The sequence below is a fragment of the Scophthalmus maximus genome, chromosome 15 (genome assembly GCF_022379125.1).
Source record: "Scophthalmus maximus strain ysfricsl-2021 chromosome 15, ASM2237912v1, whole genome shotgun sequence".
NCBI classification, from domain to species: domain Eukaryota; kingdom Metazoa; phylum Chordata; class Actinopteri; order Pleuronectiformes; family Scophthalmidae; genus Scophthalmus; species Scophthalmus maximus.
Window position 1 is genome coordinate 6474336 of NC_061529.1, and position 15213 is coordinate 6489548.

The 15213-nt window shown below is 41.7% G+C and overlaps 1 protein-coding gene across 3 annotated transcripts in view; it reads left to right on the forward strand.

The window, feature by feature from the left end:
• Nucleotides 1–15213, forward strand: part of grin3ba (glutamate receptor, ionotropic, N-methyl-D-aspartate 3Ba) — a 69912-nt gene that overhangs the window by 45039 nt on the left and 9660 nt on the right. For all 3 annotated transcript variants that reach the window (XM_047327219.1, XM_047327217.1, XM_047327218.1), the window contains exons 4-8: nt 1047–1318; nt 2062–2298; nt 5568–5714; nt 6035–6180; nt 9911–10026. In XM_047327219.1, the coding sequence (XP_047183175.1) occupies nt 1047–1318; nt 2062–2298; nt 5568–5714; nt 6035–6180; nt 9911–10026 (918 nt within the window). The remainder of the gene's footprint in view (nt 1–1046; nt 1319–2061; nt 2299–5567; nt 5715–6034; nt 6181–9910; nt 10027–15213) is intronic.

The following is a 15213-nucleotide window of genomic DNA, read 5'->3' on the forward strand; positions in this document are numbered from 1 at the left end:
TTTGTTTCTGTAACCTCTAAGCTTGAATGTCTGTACTGCTCCTCCTCAAGGATTGGATGGATTTTAGAAGCAAATCAATAAGGGGTCATACCTCGACAATCTAGTTCATAAATATATCAGGTTCAAGGGCTCGTGGTGCATTCCAGTTCAAATTTCCAGCTTGGAAGTACGGAAATTCTAACTCATCTGTTTGAATGGGATGCAACATAAGTTTTACACCTACATGTTTCATTGATTAAAAGGATTTAAGGTGTTAATTAAAATAGAGGTTAATATATCTGAATAAAGACAATTAGTCCACAATACACACATCCTACTTAATAGCAGTAAAATATAAGGCGTCCAAGTAACTAGGGATATTTTTAACAACTACTTGAACAGAAACTTTAATTTTCGACTAGTCGTCAACATTGAGCACAGTTTAATTGGGATCACAGGGTCCGCAATCAAACAACGTCACATCGGTTTGCCAGCAGCCGTGTTTCCTTGCAGGTTAACGTCTGCAAGCCTTGAATGTGAATGTGGTTATGCATTGCTACTACATACAACTTTATTTTCATTTTTTACTTCACAATGCTGCCAAACCATGCTAGTTTTATGAGAACTCATCTGTCCCACTTTCCACCTGTCTGGTTTAAAACATCGGGATATTAGCACACAGAGAGGGGGGCTGCGTAACATCTTAGATGCAACAGTTAACCCCCTTTACCATTTAATAAAATATAAATATGAATTCAACCTAATAGTATCCCTGGTACTGATTAGCAAGGGAAGGAACATTTAATCATCCAGTATACTAATCATGAACACACACACAGCACATGGCGAATGGGAGACGATAATTAAAGAATTAAAAACCTGACATTATAGCATCTCCATCTTACTGACATTTTCTGAGCCCAAGATTTATTGTGACTGAATGTTGCTCTATCCTGGAGGTTGGGGTTATTAAAAACACGAAAGCTGACATATCCTCTGAGGCTCCATCAACATTTTCTATGAAACATAGTCAACTCTTGTGAACCTTTACACTTCTTTCCTCTTAGACCTACCAGAGGACCTCAGGAAGTGCTGCTACGGGTACTGCATTGACTTGCTAGAAAAGCTGGCAGAAGACATGGGCTTCACCTATGACCTCTATATTGTGGGAGACGGGAAGTACGGGGCGTCGAGCGGGACAGGACGATGGACGGGGCTGGTCGGAGACCTGCTCAGCGGAACAGCCGACATGGCTGTCACCTCTTTTTCCATCAATTCTGCCAGGAGCAGAGTCATCGATTTCACCTCGCCATTCTACTCCACCAGCCTGGGAATTCTGGTACTATTGCCTAAAGTCATCATTAGTTTGAGTTTGCATTTTAATGACTGTAGAAGACATGGAGCATGTTGTAAAGAGGAAAAAAATAATGAACTCTGTGAGTCAGTGGCAGCACTGCAGTCTTCAGCGTTACTTTGATTAGTCGATCTCTCCCTCCGTGCCGGACACTTTTACACTGTTTGATGATATGATCTGCTACTACTTAATTTTTCCCTCATGCCCCTTCTCACCCGATCTCCTGGTGAGGAACAGGGGATCATTCGTTGGGGAATAATTACTTTGCTCAGTTTTTCGGTGGGCATGTTAATTATAAAATTTCAAAAAGGGAGCCAATCTGTGTGTGTGTATATATATATATATATATATATTATATCTGCATTCTGTGAAGCCCTCTGCAAACATGCTGCAGTTACCCTTTGATTTGTTAACATCTCCCTCTGTGGCTGACAAACTGCGATGCATAATATGATCTAAAAATATGGCTCCATTTGAAAATGAGAACTCCATCACTTGAGAAACTAATTTCTTGTCCTTACAAACTGATGGATAGCACAAAATAAATACAATCTATGCAATCTTTTAAAAGCTAATTATGCCTAGGAGTGTTAAAGATAAGTTCACTGACAAGAGGCTACGGACTGGAGGCAGAATTATACCCACGATGTTTCACATACTGTATATATAGATGTCACTTGTGCAGATGGTCTATCAAGCCAGTCTCTTGTGTGTTTCTGACCTACCAGGTTCGCAGCCGGGACACTGCAGCTCCTATTGGAGCCTTCATGTGGCCCCTTCACTGGTCCATGTGGGTGGGCATCTTTGTCACGCTGCATCTCACCGCACTCTTCCTCACCTTGTACGAGTGGAACAGCCCCTTCGGCATGACACCACATGGCAGGAACAGGCTGCGTGTGTTCTCCTACTCCTCCGCCCTCAATCTCTGCTATGCCATACTGTTTGGACGCACCGTCGCCACCAAGGTAAAGCAGCTTGTTAGTGATAGAGACATCATGCAGGGTGTGGCAGGGATTAGAAATTGCAGGAAAAAAGGCAGAGGGCCTGTACGTTACTGAAAAGACTGCACAAACAGTGAGAGCTAGTAGAAAGCGGAACTTGGAGGGGGAAAGAGGCACGGAGAAAGATGATAGAGATGACCAGGGAGTGGAGAAGATAGATAGGGGAGAGGTTAAGAAGGTAGGCAGTGATGAAGTAGAGAGGCACCGAGAGGATAATGCACATACAGGGAGGGAGAGGGGAAAAGGGTAAGTGGGCTGACAGAGATTGAAGGAGTTACGGCGAAGATGATGGGGATGGATGGAGGTGGAGAAAAGAGGGCACGAGTAGAGGTCAACTCCCCCAAGTCATCAGGCACAAAGTTGAAAACAAGAAGGCAGGGGGGAGGTGGCAAACGGTGTTAGGAAGTGAGTGGGAAAATCAAGAAATGGGCTTCAAAATGAAGGTAATGGGGAGGCTGCCAGAGAGATGGTGGGATGGGGTTGACAGGGTAAGTGGGTAAGAAGAGATGGGGAAAGAAGAAAGGTAGGCAGACAAAGGATGATGTAAAGGTCAAAGGCCACGCAGGTGGGCATAGTTGGAGAGTTTGGTGACAAAGGTTAGTATGAGACAAGAGTGTGATATAAAGGCACATGGAAATGAAATCCTTAAACTTGTAATTTCTTTTCCTTCAAAGATATAAAAACGTCCTCTTATTTTCATCCATTTTTTTCTATAAATATGTAAAGATATTAAATGACCATTTGCAGCATCAACATTCTTTGGAAACTTCTCAGATTTGACTGATTATATGGCAAAGTCACACTGTCGCACAATTCAAGCCCAAGCGCATGTGGAACAGCAACTGCTCGCTGCTGTTCTTTGAATTTTTAAACCAAAATCCATCACTGCGATGACTCAAATTTCAATTCATCACATCCAGATAAATATCCGAAAATTTGCTTAAATTATTCCCGCCTATCAGTGCCACTTAGCGAGTGTGCAGCCCTTCATAAACCATAATCACATGGGCCCCTAAAGGGAAGCGGTGCAAATGACTGTGGTGGAACGGAGGCCAAGTGATTAGCCAGACCTTACCATAATTGAAAGGTCACAGGTTTGATCCTTGCAACTGGGAATGTGTCCATTTAACAGGTTGTGTTCATTAGCAGCCTTATGACCTGTTAAAATGTCCTTGAGCAACTCCCTGCACCTCCATGTGCTGGGTCAGAGCCGTACAGTCTCTGGTCAGAGCAAGTCATTAGGCTACAACGGAGACACGGAATTGATTGCTAAACCTTTATTGTAGACTTCAGTTTTAATAACAATTAGGCCAATTTTAAAGTCTTTAAAGCAAATAATTCAGATGAAAAAACTCCCTGTTCCGTGCTCTAATGTTTTATTTTACAGATCCGTTAGCACAGGTCGGTAACGATTTCCTCAAAGATTCCTGGAATTTGGTACTTCACAGTAAACGGAGACAAAATCCTTAGACCGTCTTTTTACTTGGTTTAGTTAATTGTGTCGAATATTGTATAATTTATCGTTGCGTAAGCCTCACTATTCATCATGAGAGCCACTAGTTCTCGGATCCTGTACGACGGGTCTAATTTCAAAACCAGTCAGTTAAAAACATGGAAACGTTGAAATGTGGCTGATTAAAGTTGCTGCTGATAAAACCCTGCCAGCGACAACTGTCATTTCAGCTCGTCGTTATCTTTGTAAACTGTAACTGGGGAGAACAGGAGCTTTCACTTACATTTCATGTGGTAGCAGTATTTCCATTAAATAGAGCTTGTAAGCGCAAATTGAAATATTTGCTTACCTTCTGAAAAACACAGGCTCACATTGGAAGACTGAAAGCACCTGGAAGATAATCATTCATTATCTTCAACCAAGCACTGTACTGCAAAAAAATATGCATGTGCACAAACATTTACAATGTCACTTAGTTCACGTCTTCTCAAAAATAATTTTCACTGATAAATTATGCTGAGAGTTCAACACACCCAGAACACATTTCCAATAATGGGTTACACACTTCTCTGTATAATTAATGTCTCGTTAATCTCGAGTCTAAAAAAAAAAGGAAAGTCTAGAAAATTCATCTCTCTTCTTGTGTTAAGTGGCATTTAATTGACGGAGTAAATAAATGAACAGTATTCAGGTGTATTCATTCCCCCAGGCGAGCAATTTCATGGAAAGTTATTTCTGCTGGGGATCACAAACATTCACACGTCTCCTGGTCTGTTTTGATTTACTTGATTACCTTTACTCTGGAGATGAATTGGGAATTTTAAGGAGAGGAAGGACGAGCAGAGCCTTAGTGCTCTGTGTTTATTAAATTTTAATATTTTTTTTATTTTTTTCATGCACACATGACAGCACATACATAGGCTACACACATATAAAGTGCATAATATGAACAAATCCACACCAAGGGCAAAAAGGCCCACAACAAAAACAAACAAATCAACTAAACAAAATTGGTAAAAAGCATAGTGTCCTTCATGGTGTACTTCAATTCATAATGGCTCAAGTTTGAAAAGTCTTTTGAACAAGTTATCCAAGCAAAAAAGGAGCGGAAGCTATAACTCTTTAAAAATATGTCCACGATTATTCTTAGGAATTAATCTCTCTAAAGGTAAGATGTTTTGACATTTAGTCCAAGAACATCTTAAAAGTTGGAGGAGATTATTTTTTTTATACATTTCTTGGCAAAATATAATATAATAATTCATAGTCTTCATTTTTTTTATCTAGTCGAAATTGGGCGTATCATTTAGAAAGTAAAAGCAAGGGTTTGAATGAAATTATATTTCTAATACTGATTAAGTGAGAGTAATGAATCGACTTCCAGAAAATGTTCACACTGCCAAAACAGAGGCATAAATGTTCCTTCTTCTGTTTTACATCTTGGACAGTTTGGTGAATTATCATGCATCTTAGTGGGAGTGAGATCAAATTTATGACTAAACTTGAAGTTTGCTTCTTTGATTTTATTACTTATAAATGGGAAATATATTCTCTCACAAAGGTTTAGCCAAGTATTTTAGTCTAAGTGCTCTGACATCAAGTGCATTTGTGGCCACACCTGAAAGCACCCATTTTTCATATTTGTAGTTTTAAAATGTTTTACTCATCCGTACATTTTGTTTTGTTTAAAAAAAAAAAGTTTTTATATGCTAATAATTACACAAAAACAAACCAAAGCCAAAGAAAAAAATCTCTCCTGGGATATTTCTCCACCCTGCAGACTCCAAAATGCTGGACAGGTCGCTTCCTGATGAACCTGTGGGCCATTTTCTGCTTACTGGTGCTGTCCAGTTACACCGCCAACCTAGCGGCCGTCATGGTCGGGGAGAAGACCTTCGAGCAGGTCTCGGGGATCCATGACGACAAGGTTAGACTGCAAACAAGGGCACGAACTTGCAACTGCATGCACGTCAGTAACCCACACATGCATTACAGAGACACAGCTGCATGCACACACAAATTAATCTTACACAAGGACAAGCTAATGAGTAAAGAGCGTAATTATTTGTGAAGGATTATCGCTTTCCATATCCCTAAACCCCGTAGGGAGTTCATGGCTACAGTGAATTTCATACGAGTCCCATCATGATATCTACCCCCTGCCTCTCTCTATCCCTTACTTTAATCGCCTCCGCCTCTGTCTCCACCCCCTCCTCCACCCATGGGCCTCCTGTGTCACCTCCCCAGCTGCACCATCCCTCCCTGGGCTTTCGTTTTGGCACGGTGAGGGAGAGCAGTGCCGAGGATTACATGAAGAAGAGTTTCCCAGAGATGCACGACTACATGAGACGCTACAACCAGCCCACCACCCCAAATGGGGTACACATGTTAAAGTAAGACGCGAACGCATACATCTACACAGTGCACATTTTTGGGCAAATACCTCACTTACACCTGTGATGAAAAGGAAAAAGCTAAACAATCCTGTCATGCTTACATCTGCCATCTGTGGTTGTCGCTATTGTGTGCACTCATTTTTCATGTGCACAATAGTTCTGTCAATCGACATAGGCAAACATGGCAATGGAGGCAATTCAGAAAAAAGAAGGAACAGTGATAATTGTTCTATCCTAGATTTTGTTTCATTTTAAAGCTATAGACATTGAATAATAAGACAACAACTCCTCACATATGTGCACAATTTCTGATTCACCAGTTTGACAGCCTACGTTCAGATTTGGATCTTATATCTCAGTCGTAACTTCTACAAGCCATTCCTTAATGTATCTGTGTACCATCTCCGAAATATGTCACATGTCATCATAAAGGGAAAGCGTGGATGCTCCGGTTTTTGTAGCGTAGGGAGACATTTGTTAATGTTTCTTCCCACTTAACATGTTGTTTATTGTAAGTTGTGCTGCACAACTGATTTTTGCTTTGATTTTTTTTTTCCCCACCTGCAGTGATGTTGTCTAACCCATCGCTGGATGTGTTCTTACATATGCGTAGTGGAGATGCTGTTTGCTTTCGCGTCTGACAGCGACACAATTCCCTTTTTTTGAGATGCATATATTTGCACTCTGCATAAGCATGAGTTTTCTTTTCTCACGCGGAACACATTTTGGCACAGGGAGCAAGTGAGGTGACGGCATCTGACTTAGATGATTGTTTTGTAAGTGGAGTTGAATGTAGGCATGAATGCGGGTCAGCGTGCATATTGATGCAATGAGCAGATGAAAAGAGGCAAGGCAAGTTTATATTTGTAACACATTTAATTATGTAAGTGTTTTGCATAATGCATGAAAAAAATAAAAAGGGCGATACAGCCACGGAAGACATTAAAAGCACAAAGTTTAGAACATTTTGAAAAGAACAAAGAAAGTAAGTGAGTTGGGTCACGAAGAAAATAAAGGTCTTTGACTTGGTCTTAGTCCAAGATGGGGCAATTGTTATATAATTCATGTTAATCATCCAGCTTTACATTAGTCTTATCTTGGTTTTGATCATATTCGGGATATGATGTTTACTTGGAACATAGAACCTGTTTTTTCAGGCCCCTGCATACAGTACTATTTTTCAGGTTCCTGACTGAATGAAAGTAGAATGTCCATAAAGTCCTTCACATCTAGCAAATCTGTTTTTTTTAAGTAGGCTTTGTTAGCGTCTCCTCCTTTGTTGGCAATGGCAGGCGAGAAGTGATAATTTAAACAAATTATCCTTTGAATTACAAGAGTCGGGTTTTCAGTCTAATCAGCATGTTGTCGAGATCAGCACAACATCCTTCATCATAATTTTTCTAATTTTTTGTCACAATGCAGACAGTGATCACACACACCTGGATAAGGTGCTACAGTGTCAGATTCTTCCAGGTGGCGTATTAACGTTTTTCAGAAACAGGATGTTTACACAGGGTGGGGAGCTGGAGAAAAAAAAATACTCATGTGGAAAGTTAGGAAACTAGATTAGAATAAGAAATCCAGTATTAGGCCATTATTTCAAAGTAACTTTGAACCGGCTGCATTTTATGCGTAAACGGCATCAAAACTTTAAAAACATTTAGAATACTTTCAATAAAAATGTCATTTGAATCATATTATGTAAGTATTATTAAGTTGTACTTCAGAAGTACTCTTGATATGGAAAAAGGTTCCTGTGTGTTATACTTTTTTATTGGATCATTATTACTGATTCCTTCATGTGTAAGTCACATTTTACCGTTGAAGTTGACTGAGATGGAGTTGGTGTAGGCCATTGTATGTATGTATCTAGAATAGTTTAATTCATAACAATGCATCATATTTTATAAACTCATGTTTTGTTTGTAATATCTAATGCTGTCAGAATAATCTAGTGAAGTAAAGGACAATATTTTCCTCAAAAATGTGGTAGTAGAAGTATATGGTGTTGAAATACTCAAGTAAAGTAAAAAAGTACTTCAAATGAGTACTTAAGCACAGCACTTGACTAAAGTAATTAGTTTAATTTCACCACTGGAATCCAGACATATGATATATGAATGCACAGAATATGCCAAGCATGGCTTATGCGAGTGCAGATTCAGACACTGTATCACCCACGGGACAACACTCTCGCAGCTAAATCCACAGTACACCCTCTCCTCAGGCACAGCGAGCACCAGCAGAGATGCAGAGATAGTGCATGTGCTGACTTGGTGATACTAGTGGGTAGATGCAAAGCGCTTGTTCAGAGAAAGAGGATGAGAGAGATGAGGCGGCGTTTGTGTTTTGTTTTTTTTCAAGCAGAAGTGGAAGTCACAGCAGTGCAGAGAACTGGAGTAGAGGCTGTAAAATACTACGTTGGCAGAACTACCAACCCCGATGCCGCACTCACGTCTTAGAGAAGAAAATAAACCTCACAAGCTTTCTCCTGGAGAGAGACAACGCAGAAGGATACTCATGCAGCTGCACACTAATGTAGTGGCTCAGAGGAAATAAATGCAAGCACATACCTAAACACAGACTTATAACCCACAGTAACACTTTAATTCCTAAACACATACCAACTCTCTCACACACACACACACACACACACACACGCACACTCTTATTCTGAGGACAGGCATCAGATAACTTCTAACCCTCTTTGGTCCCTGAAGAACTCGCTCTCTATCCTCTCCTCTCCTTCTCCCTGCGTGGCTCTTCTATTTGTCAGACCCAGAGACAGACTTTCCGTCTCTGCCGGCAGAGCAAAGACTTTGTAAAGTCAACATTTTGATTAGCTGTAAACGTCCTGAATGAAAAGAAGTCCCCGATTAATTTGATGATTGTGGTTTCGTTTTTCCCATTAGACTGACTTTGTACGTGCTCCTGTGCGTGCACTTTTTACCAATACATGCACTCCTTCTTGTTTTTGTCTGTGCCCATGAATTCTGTGTGTGTGTGTGTGTGTGTGTGTGTGTGTGTGTGTGTGTGTGTGTGTGTGTGTGTGTGTGTGTGTGTGTGTGTGTGTGTGTGTGTGTGTGTGTGTGTGTGTGTGTGTGTGTGTGTGTGTGTGTGTGTGTGTGTGTGTGTGTGTGTGTGTGTGTGTGTGTGTGTGTGTGGGCGTGTGTGGGCGTGTGGGCGTGTGTGGGCGTGCGTGCTTGGATTTGGATTTCTGGGCATGCTTGTCAACAAAACTGCATCTTTCCTTCTTAATCAGTCTGTTTGTGTGGATAAGTGTATTAGCTAAATCCACTGTGTCGTGCTCAGTATCCTGAAACTTCGTCCTGCAGCCGTGATGAGCGGGCCGAGGATGCTCCCATCGGATCGGTCTATAATTAGGGGTCGGCCGGGGTCAATTGGATCGATATTAATGGAATAGGGAGTGTCTTCAGCGGTGTGTCTAAGGCCTTATCAGTCCGCTACAGAGGCTGTTGGTTTAGGTAATGATGTATGTGTTTACACAGTCTATTAGAATACAGTTCATCCCCTGTATAAATGACAAAGTGGGATGACGGCCCCAAAAAATACGCTGGGTTCCTGCAGCGGCGTCTGCAAAAAGTTTGGGAAAAGTAAATTTTGATTTACGGGTCTTAAAAAGTGAATTGTCTTTAATTAATTAATGCTTCTCTCTTACTCTTTGTGATTGCGTGTGCGTTTGTGTGCGTGTGTGTTGGTGGTGAAGGACAGATCCTCCTTCCCTGGATGCGTTCATCATGGACAAAGCCCTGTTGGACTTTGAGGTCTCCATCGACGCCGACTGCAAACTGCTCACCGTGGGGAAGCCGTTCGCCATCGAAGGTACGCACACACACACACACACACTCACACACACACACACACACTCACACTCAGACACGCGTACATTTTAGAGGACGTTGTACTGACTTAGTCATTCTCTGGAGGCCTTTTTAAAAAGCATCTTAAAACTAAATTGGTTTGACTTTTTCTTGATATAACATGGCTTTTACATTCTTTTACTGTCTAGTCTGTCTCTTTATTTTCCCCTTTTATTCCCCCCCTCTCTAGAGCTATATAATCAAAATGTGTTATGTTTTTTTCTTTTCTTGTTCACTCAGACTTGAACCCAAACTGCTTTTATGTCTAACACAGACCTCAAAACATAACTGTATTCACAACCTTGAGACACTGGTCTGAAAATCAAAAAAAAAATTGATTGACCTTCGGAGAACCTTTGTTTTTTGTCCCCATACGACAAGTGAGTCTGTAGAATTTGACTGTATGAAAGGAATCCCAGTAGCTGCCTCACACACACACACACACACACACACACACACACACACACACACACACACACACACACACACACACACACACACACACACACACACACACACACACACACACACACACACACACTTTGAAAGACGATACCTGTGCAGACACACTGTGCGAGTCCGCAGGCCTTTTCTTTTCCGTGCAACACAGACCAACACGCTCACACTGTACACACCGGCAAGGAGATCAAATACTTATAGTTAGCTACAAGACTGACAGAATAACACAGTGATTCACTGCGTGAACCTAAAGCTGCAGGGTAAAAGTAATCATCTATTATTAACAACAGGGCCCGGCATGAACTCTTTGGTCTCGAAAACTCGCAGGTTGGATCAACTACAACACCGTAATGAGCGCATATGTTTAAGTTATTGTGCTTCGCTGCATGATTGGAGGGGTCTACTAGTCCCTGCCACATAAGACTAAGCATATTTGTATGGTACATAAGCTGAGTGGATGAAAAAACACATGCTGATAGTTCTTTACAGTTTGGAGAGATTATGACACTGTATTGGCCCTATTTTTTTCTGCAACTTGTGTTTTAAGAAGTGTGGCTCATTTTATATTTCTGGTCCAGGTGTGTTCTTTCATTCATGACAACAGATACATTTTTTTTTGATTGCGGTGAGCACCCTTGTAACTATATGGTCTTTTATGGGTTGTCTGTAGCATTAATGTGTTTCCAAGTTAATTTATAGCGAGTCTGTCAGAGTTAATCAACCCTAAAAGGGTCGCATTAGTCCAGTTTAACCTGCGGGAGCTCCTGAAGGTTGGTGCGACATGTTCTGCTGCCACGGAGGGAATACTATTCTATGAATTAAAAAGCCTAGAAAAGAGCCTTTTGAGGAAGTTCTAAAATATTACCACAATATGCATATATATATACTCTATCTGTAAACTGAGTATATATTTGGAGTATCAGGAAACCCTTATTGCAACTTGCATTACAACAGTATTGCTTCTGTTTGCTAGTCAATACAGTAAGTCTGTCGGCCAATAATGTCTTATATTATTATATACCATTTTGTTTAGTAAAACAACATAATCACTAGTAATAAATCAAAGCCAAATGACTACAATATTATGATGATGGCAATAATATTATATGATGTTGAAGCAGAAGTAGTAGTTTTCGTAAGTGATACGTGTACATGAATTCATTGTGAGATTTTTAAAAATATTTTTTGCGTGGGGGGGGGGGCAGAACAAGGGTAAATTGTGTCAATTTTAGAAATAACGGCTGCCGACAATCTGTCAGAAGCAATTATTCCTAGCTCTGATAAAAAGTCCGGGTCCCCTTTTCACTGAGGTAAATAAAAAGGTCCACGCCATAACTACGCTTTTACAGTATTCTAGTCACATGCCATCCGCACATACAGTACACGACCTTCTGAAGGTGACGTTTGACGCGATGGTTCAAGCAATTAACCTCTGACCCGAAAATCAGCTCAGCTTTTTTACAGGTATGGAGTTGGCGTGTGCTCTCATGCCTTCCCCACCACTGTGTATTCATGCGCGTGCGTTTGTTTCAGTTCCGCCGTTTCTTTTCTCCTCGTATCCTCGACAGTAAACAGATGCTGGTAAAGGCGCCATATGGGACCAAACACTCACTCTGATACGAACCCTCCGTCACCGAAAGCGAAGCCTCAGAAAGTCCCCACTGCCACATTTCTGTACTCGTGCTTGTTCGCTGTAGATTATCTGCTGCTCTCTTGATTGTACATGACAAAATGAGCCGAGAGCCGTCGCCGTTGCTTTTTGCTCGCGATTGTGCGGGTGAAAAAGCAATTCTCATAGGAGTGTAGAGTGGGTCAATTCGATGACTACTTGATTCACTGTCTACATGAAAAGGCAAGGAGATTAATCCGCGCTACCTTTGTTAGTTATTCAGATCCGCGGTCTGTCTGAGGAACGATGGGGACGGGAGTGAATGACTCACTAAGCCAAAATAAGGTGGAGGAAGAAAGAGCAGGAGATGGCCCAGGCAGGAAATGTAAGAAGGAAACACAGGAGGGGGGGGGGGGGGGGGGGAACAGAACACTAGATGAAAAAAAACTAAGTAAGAGAAAGAACAACACAGGTAAAGAAAGGGCCACAGTGTATAGGGGGTGATGGAGGTGGGAGTTGAGCACAAGAAGGAGATAGAGGGCTTTCATTTGGCCACTGCCAGTTTGCGCCTTTCTGCGCAGCGAGTGATAAAAGAGCCAGCCAACAGAGTCCCCTAATCAAGACAAACCTTCACCCCAAGCAGATGGAGGGTGGGAGGGGAGGAAGGACAGAGAGGAGAGGGGGGGGGGGGAGCAAGAGAGGAAGTGTTATTGGGTCCACGTGAGGATGCGGGCAGGATTTATAGAGCGGTTTGTGGTCAGGAGATACCGAGAGAGAGAGAGACTGAGGAATTGGGGCTGTGGAGTCGCTGCAGGCGAGGAGCTCTGCCGAAATCTTCAGGCTACTTAAGTGGAGAGATGCGGGGGTGTCGCTGCGCGTCTGTTTCCACTGAGTGCTGTTGGGAGATGTTTACGACAGCCTAGACACACCCCATTAATAATATTGCCTCTGAATACGCAGCCACTAGCTGCTTGCTTGTGTGTCTGTGTGTCTGTGTGTGTGTGTGTGTGTGTGTGTGTGTGTGTGTGTGTGTGTGTGTGTGTGTGTGTGTGTGTGTGTGTGTGTGTGTGTGTGTGTGTGTGTGTGTGTGTGTGTGTGTGTGTGTGTGTGTGTGTGTGTGTGTGTGTGTGTCTGTGTGTGTGCGTGTGCGTGTCTGTGTGTGTGTGTGCGTGTGTGTGTGTGTCTGTGTGGCTCTGGGTGTTTATTTGTGTGTCTGTGCGTGTGCGTGTGTGCGTGTGCGTGTGTGTGTGTGTGTGTCTGTGTGTGTGCGTGTGCGTGTGTTTGTGTGTGTTTGTTTGTGCAGTGGACTACGCAAGCTCAGTCGAGTGGGACAGAGCGTGTCTGAAGATCAAAATGAGGCCGGGCTGGCAGAGGATTTTGATTTTGTTGCCGGGGTGAGACTGTTGTTGGTCGGGCAGCTCACGTCTTGGCAGGAGTGACCTACGGTCGCCTTTCACTCCTTTTTTTGTGCGTTCGTGCGTGTGTGTGAGCGTGTGTGTGCGTGTGTGTGCGTGCGTGCGTGTGTGTGTGAGAGAGAGTTTGAGTGCAAAGCAAGATAGCACCATTTTAAAAAAAATTTAATAACGACTGCACTTGCAGAGCTGAAATGTTTTGTTAATTGACATCAGCAATAACATTTGTGATACTTTAAATCGTTCTTTTAAGCAGAAATGTTCTACGTTGTCAAACTTTCTCTGTAGTTGCAGCTTCAATATTTTCATTATTTTCTGTATTTCTTGTCTTAGGTGACAATAAACTTGTAGTAGACTTTTTTTTTGCAAGTTTCTGACATTTAATTAATCAAACAATTAATGAGAAAATAAACTGGTTATTGGAAGATTTGTTTATTTAACTTTGTTAATGAAAATATTTGTTCATTGTAGACAAAATCATGCATTCCATTAACCCATTGCATTTTCATACCAATTGCATACCGAACTAAATTTACTTGTGTACTACTGACTAATGAATTTAACAGCGCAGTACATTTAACTGGTCAGAAATATTGGAAAATTGATATTAATTTCACAGCCCTGATACATATGTACAACCCTTCTCTCTGTCAGAGACTGAATCATTATTATTATTATCAATACCAAGGTCACTGAAGCTGTAAAGTATTACATTCGAACTAAACTCCAATAAAGTGGGACAGAAAACCTTTAGCACACAGAGAACTGTGTATTTTACATTTTCAGCTGTAATTAATATGAGAACAAAAGAACACATAATATTGAAAGTCAAACTTCATTAACATAAATCCAAGAAAAAAGCCCAAATAATAATACTGGAATACTCATTTCATCAAAGTCTATTATTTGAAAGTCATGAAACATCATACGTTTTTTTTAAATGAGAGAGGAACAATTTTTCTTTCATAAACCTATTGTCTATAAGGTGTTTGAATGTGCTCGGGTGTGCTTGAGCGAGTAGGTGTACGGGGGATTTGAGTGACAGCTCTGGGGACTTGGTGGCTTGTGATGGAATGTGTGGATGTCTGGGGAAAATAAAACAAATGACAAGTGGCTGCCCACCTGTATATTTTACCATTTGACTGAGTGCTCTCAGGAAAAATGCGGATGGAGATGACAGAAAAATGCCGTCTGTCAGCTGTAAAAAAACAAACAAACAAGAAAGAAGACAGGATATGTAGCGAGACAAAAGAAATGGACTCGGGAGAGCAGCCAGGAGATAAAGAGGAGGATGAAGTGAAGCAGAAATTGAACAAAAGTGAAGGGATGACAGAGATAAGCGGCAGACTAACTGAGGGGAGAGACTGGCGGCGATGGTGGGAACGAAATGACCTCGGCTGGGGAAGGAGGAAGGATGAAAAGGGGCGACTGAGGGGACGGGGAGAAAATGAGGAGCGCAGGGAGGGGAAATTCAGAGAGTCTTTGTCGTGTAGGAAGCCGAGTGTGACAGTTATGTGAACCTTCTCTATTCTCTATTTATGTCCACGAGCACAGTGACAGACAACACACACACACACACACACACACACACAAACAGCTGCCAGGTCTGAAACAATCACATACACACTGGGGGAGAAAAAGAAATGCATTTGGCACGGCTGTGTATTCG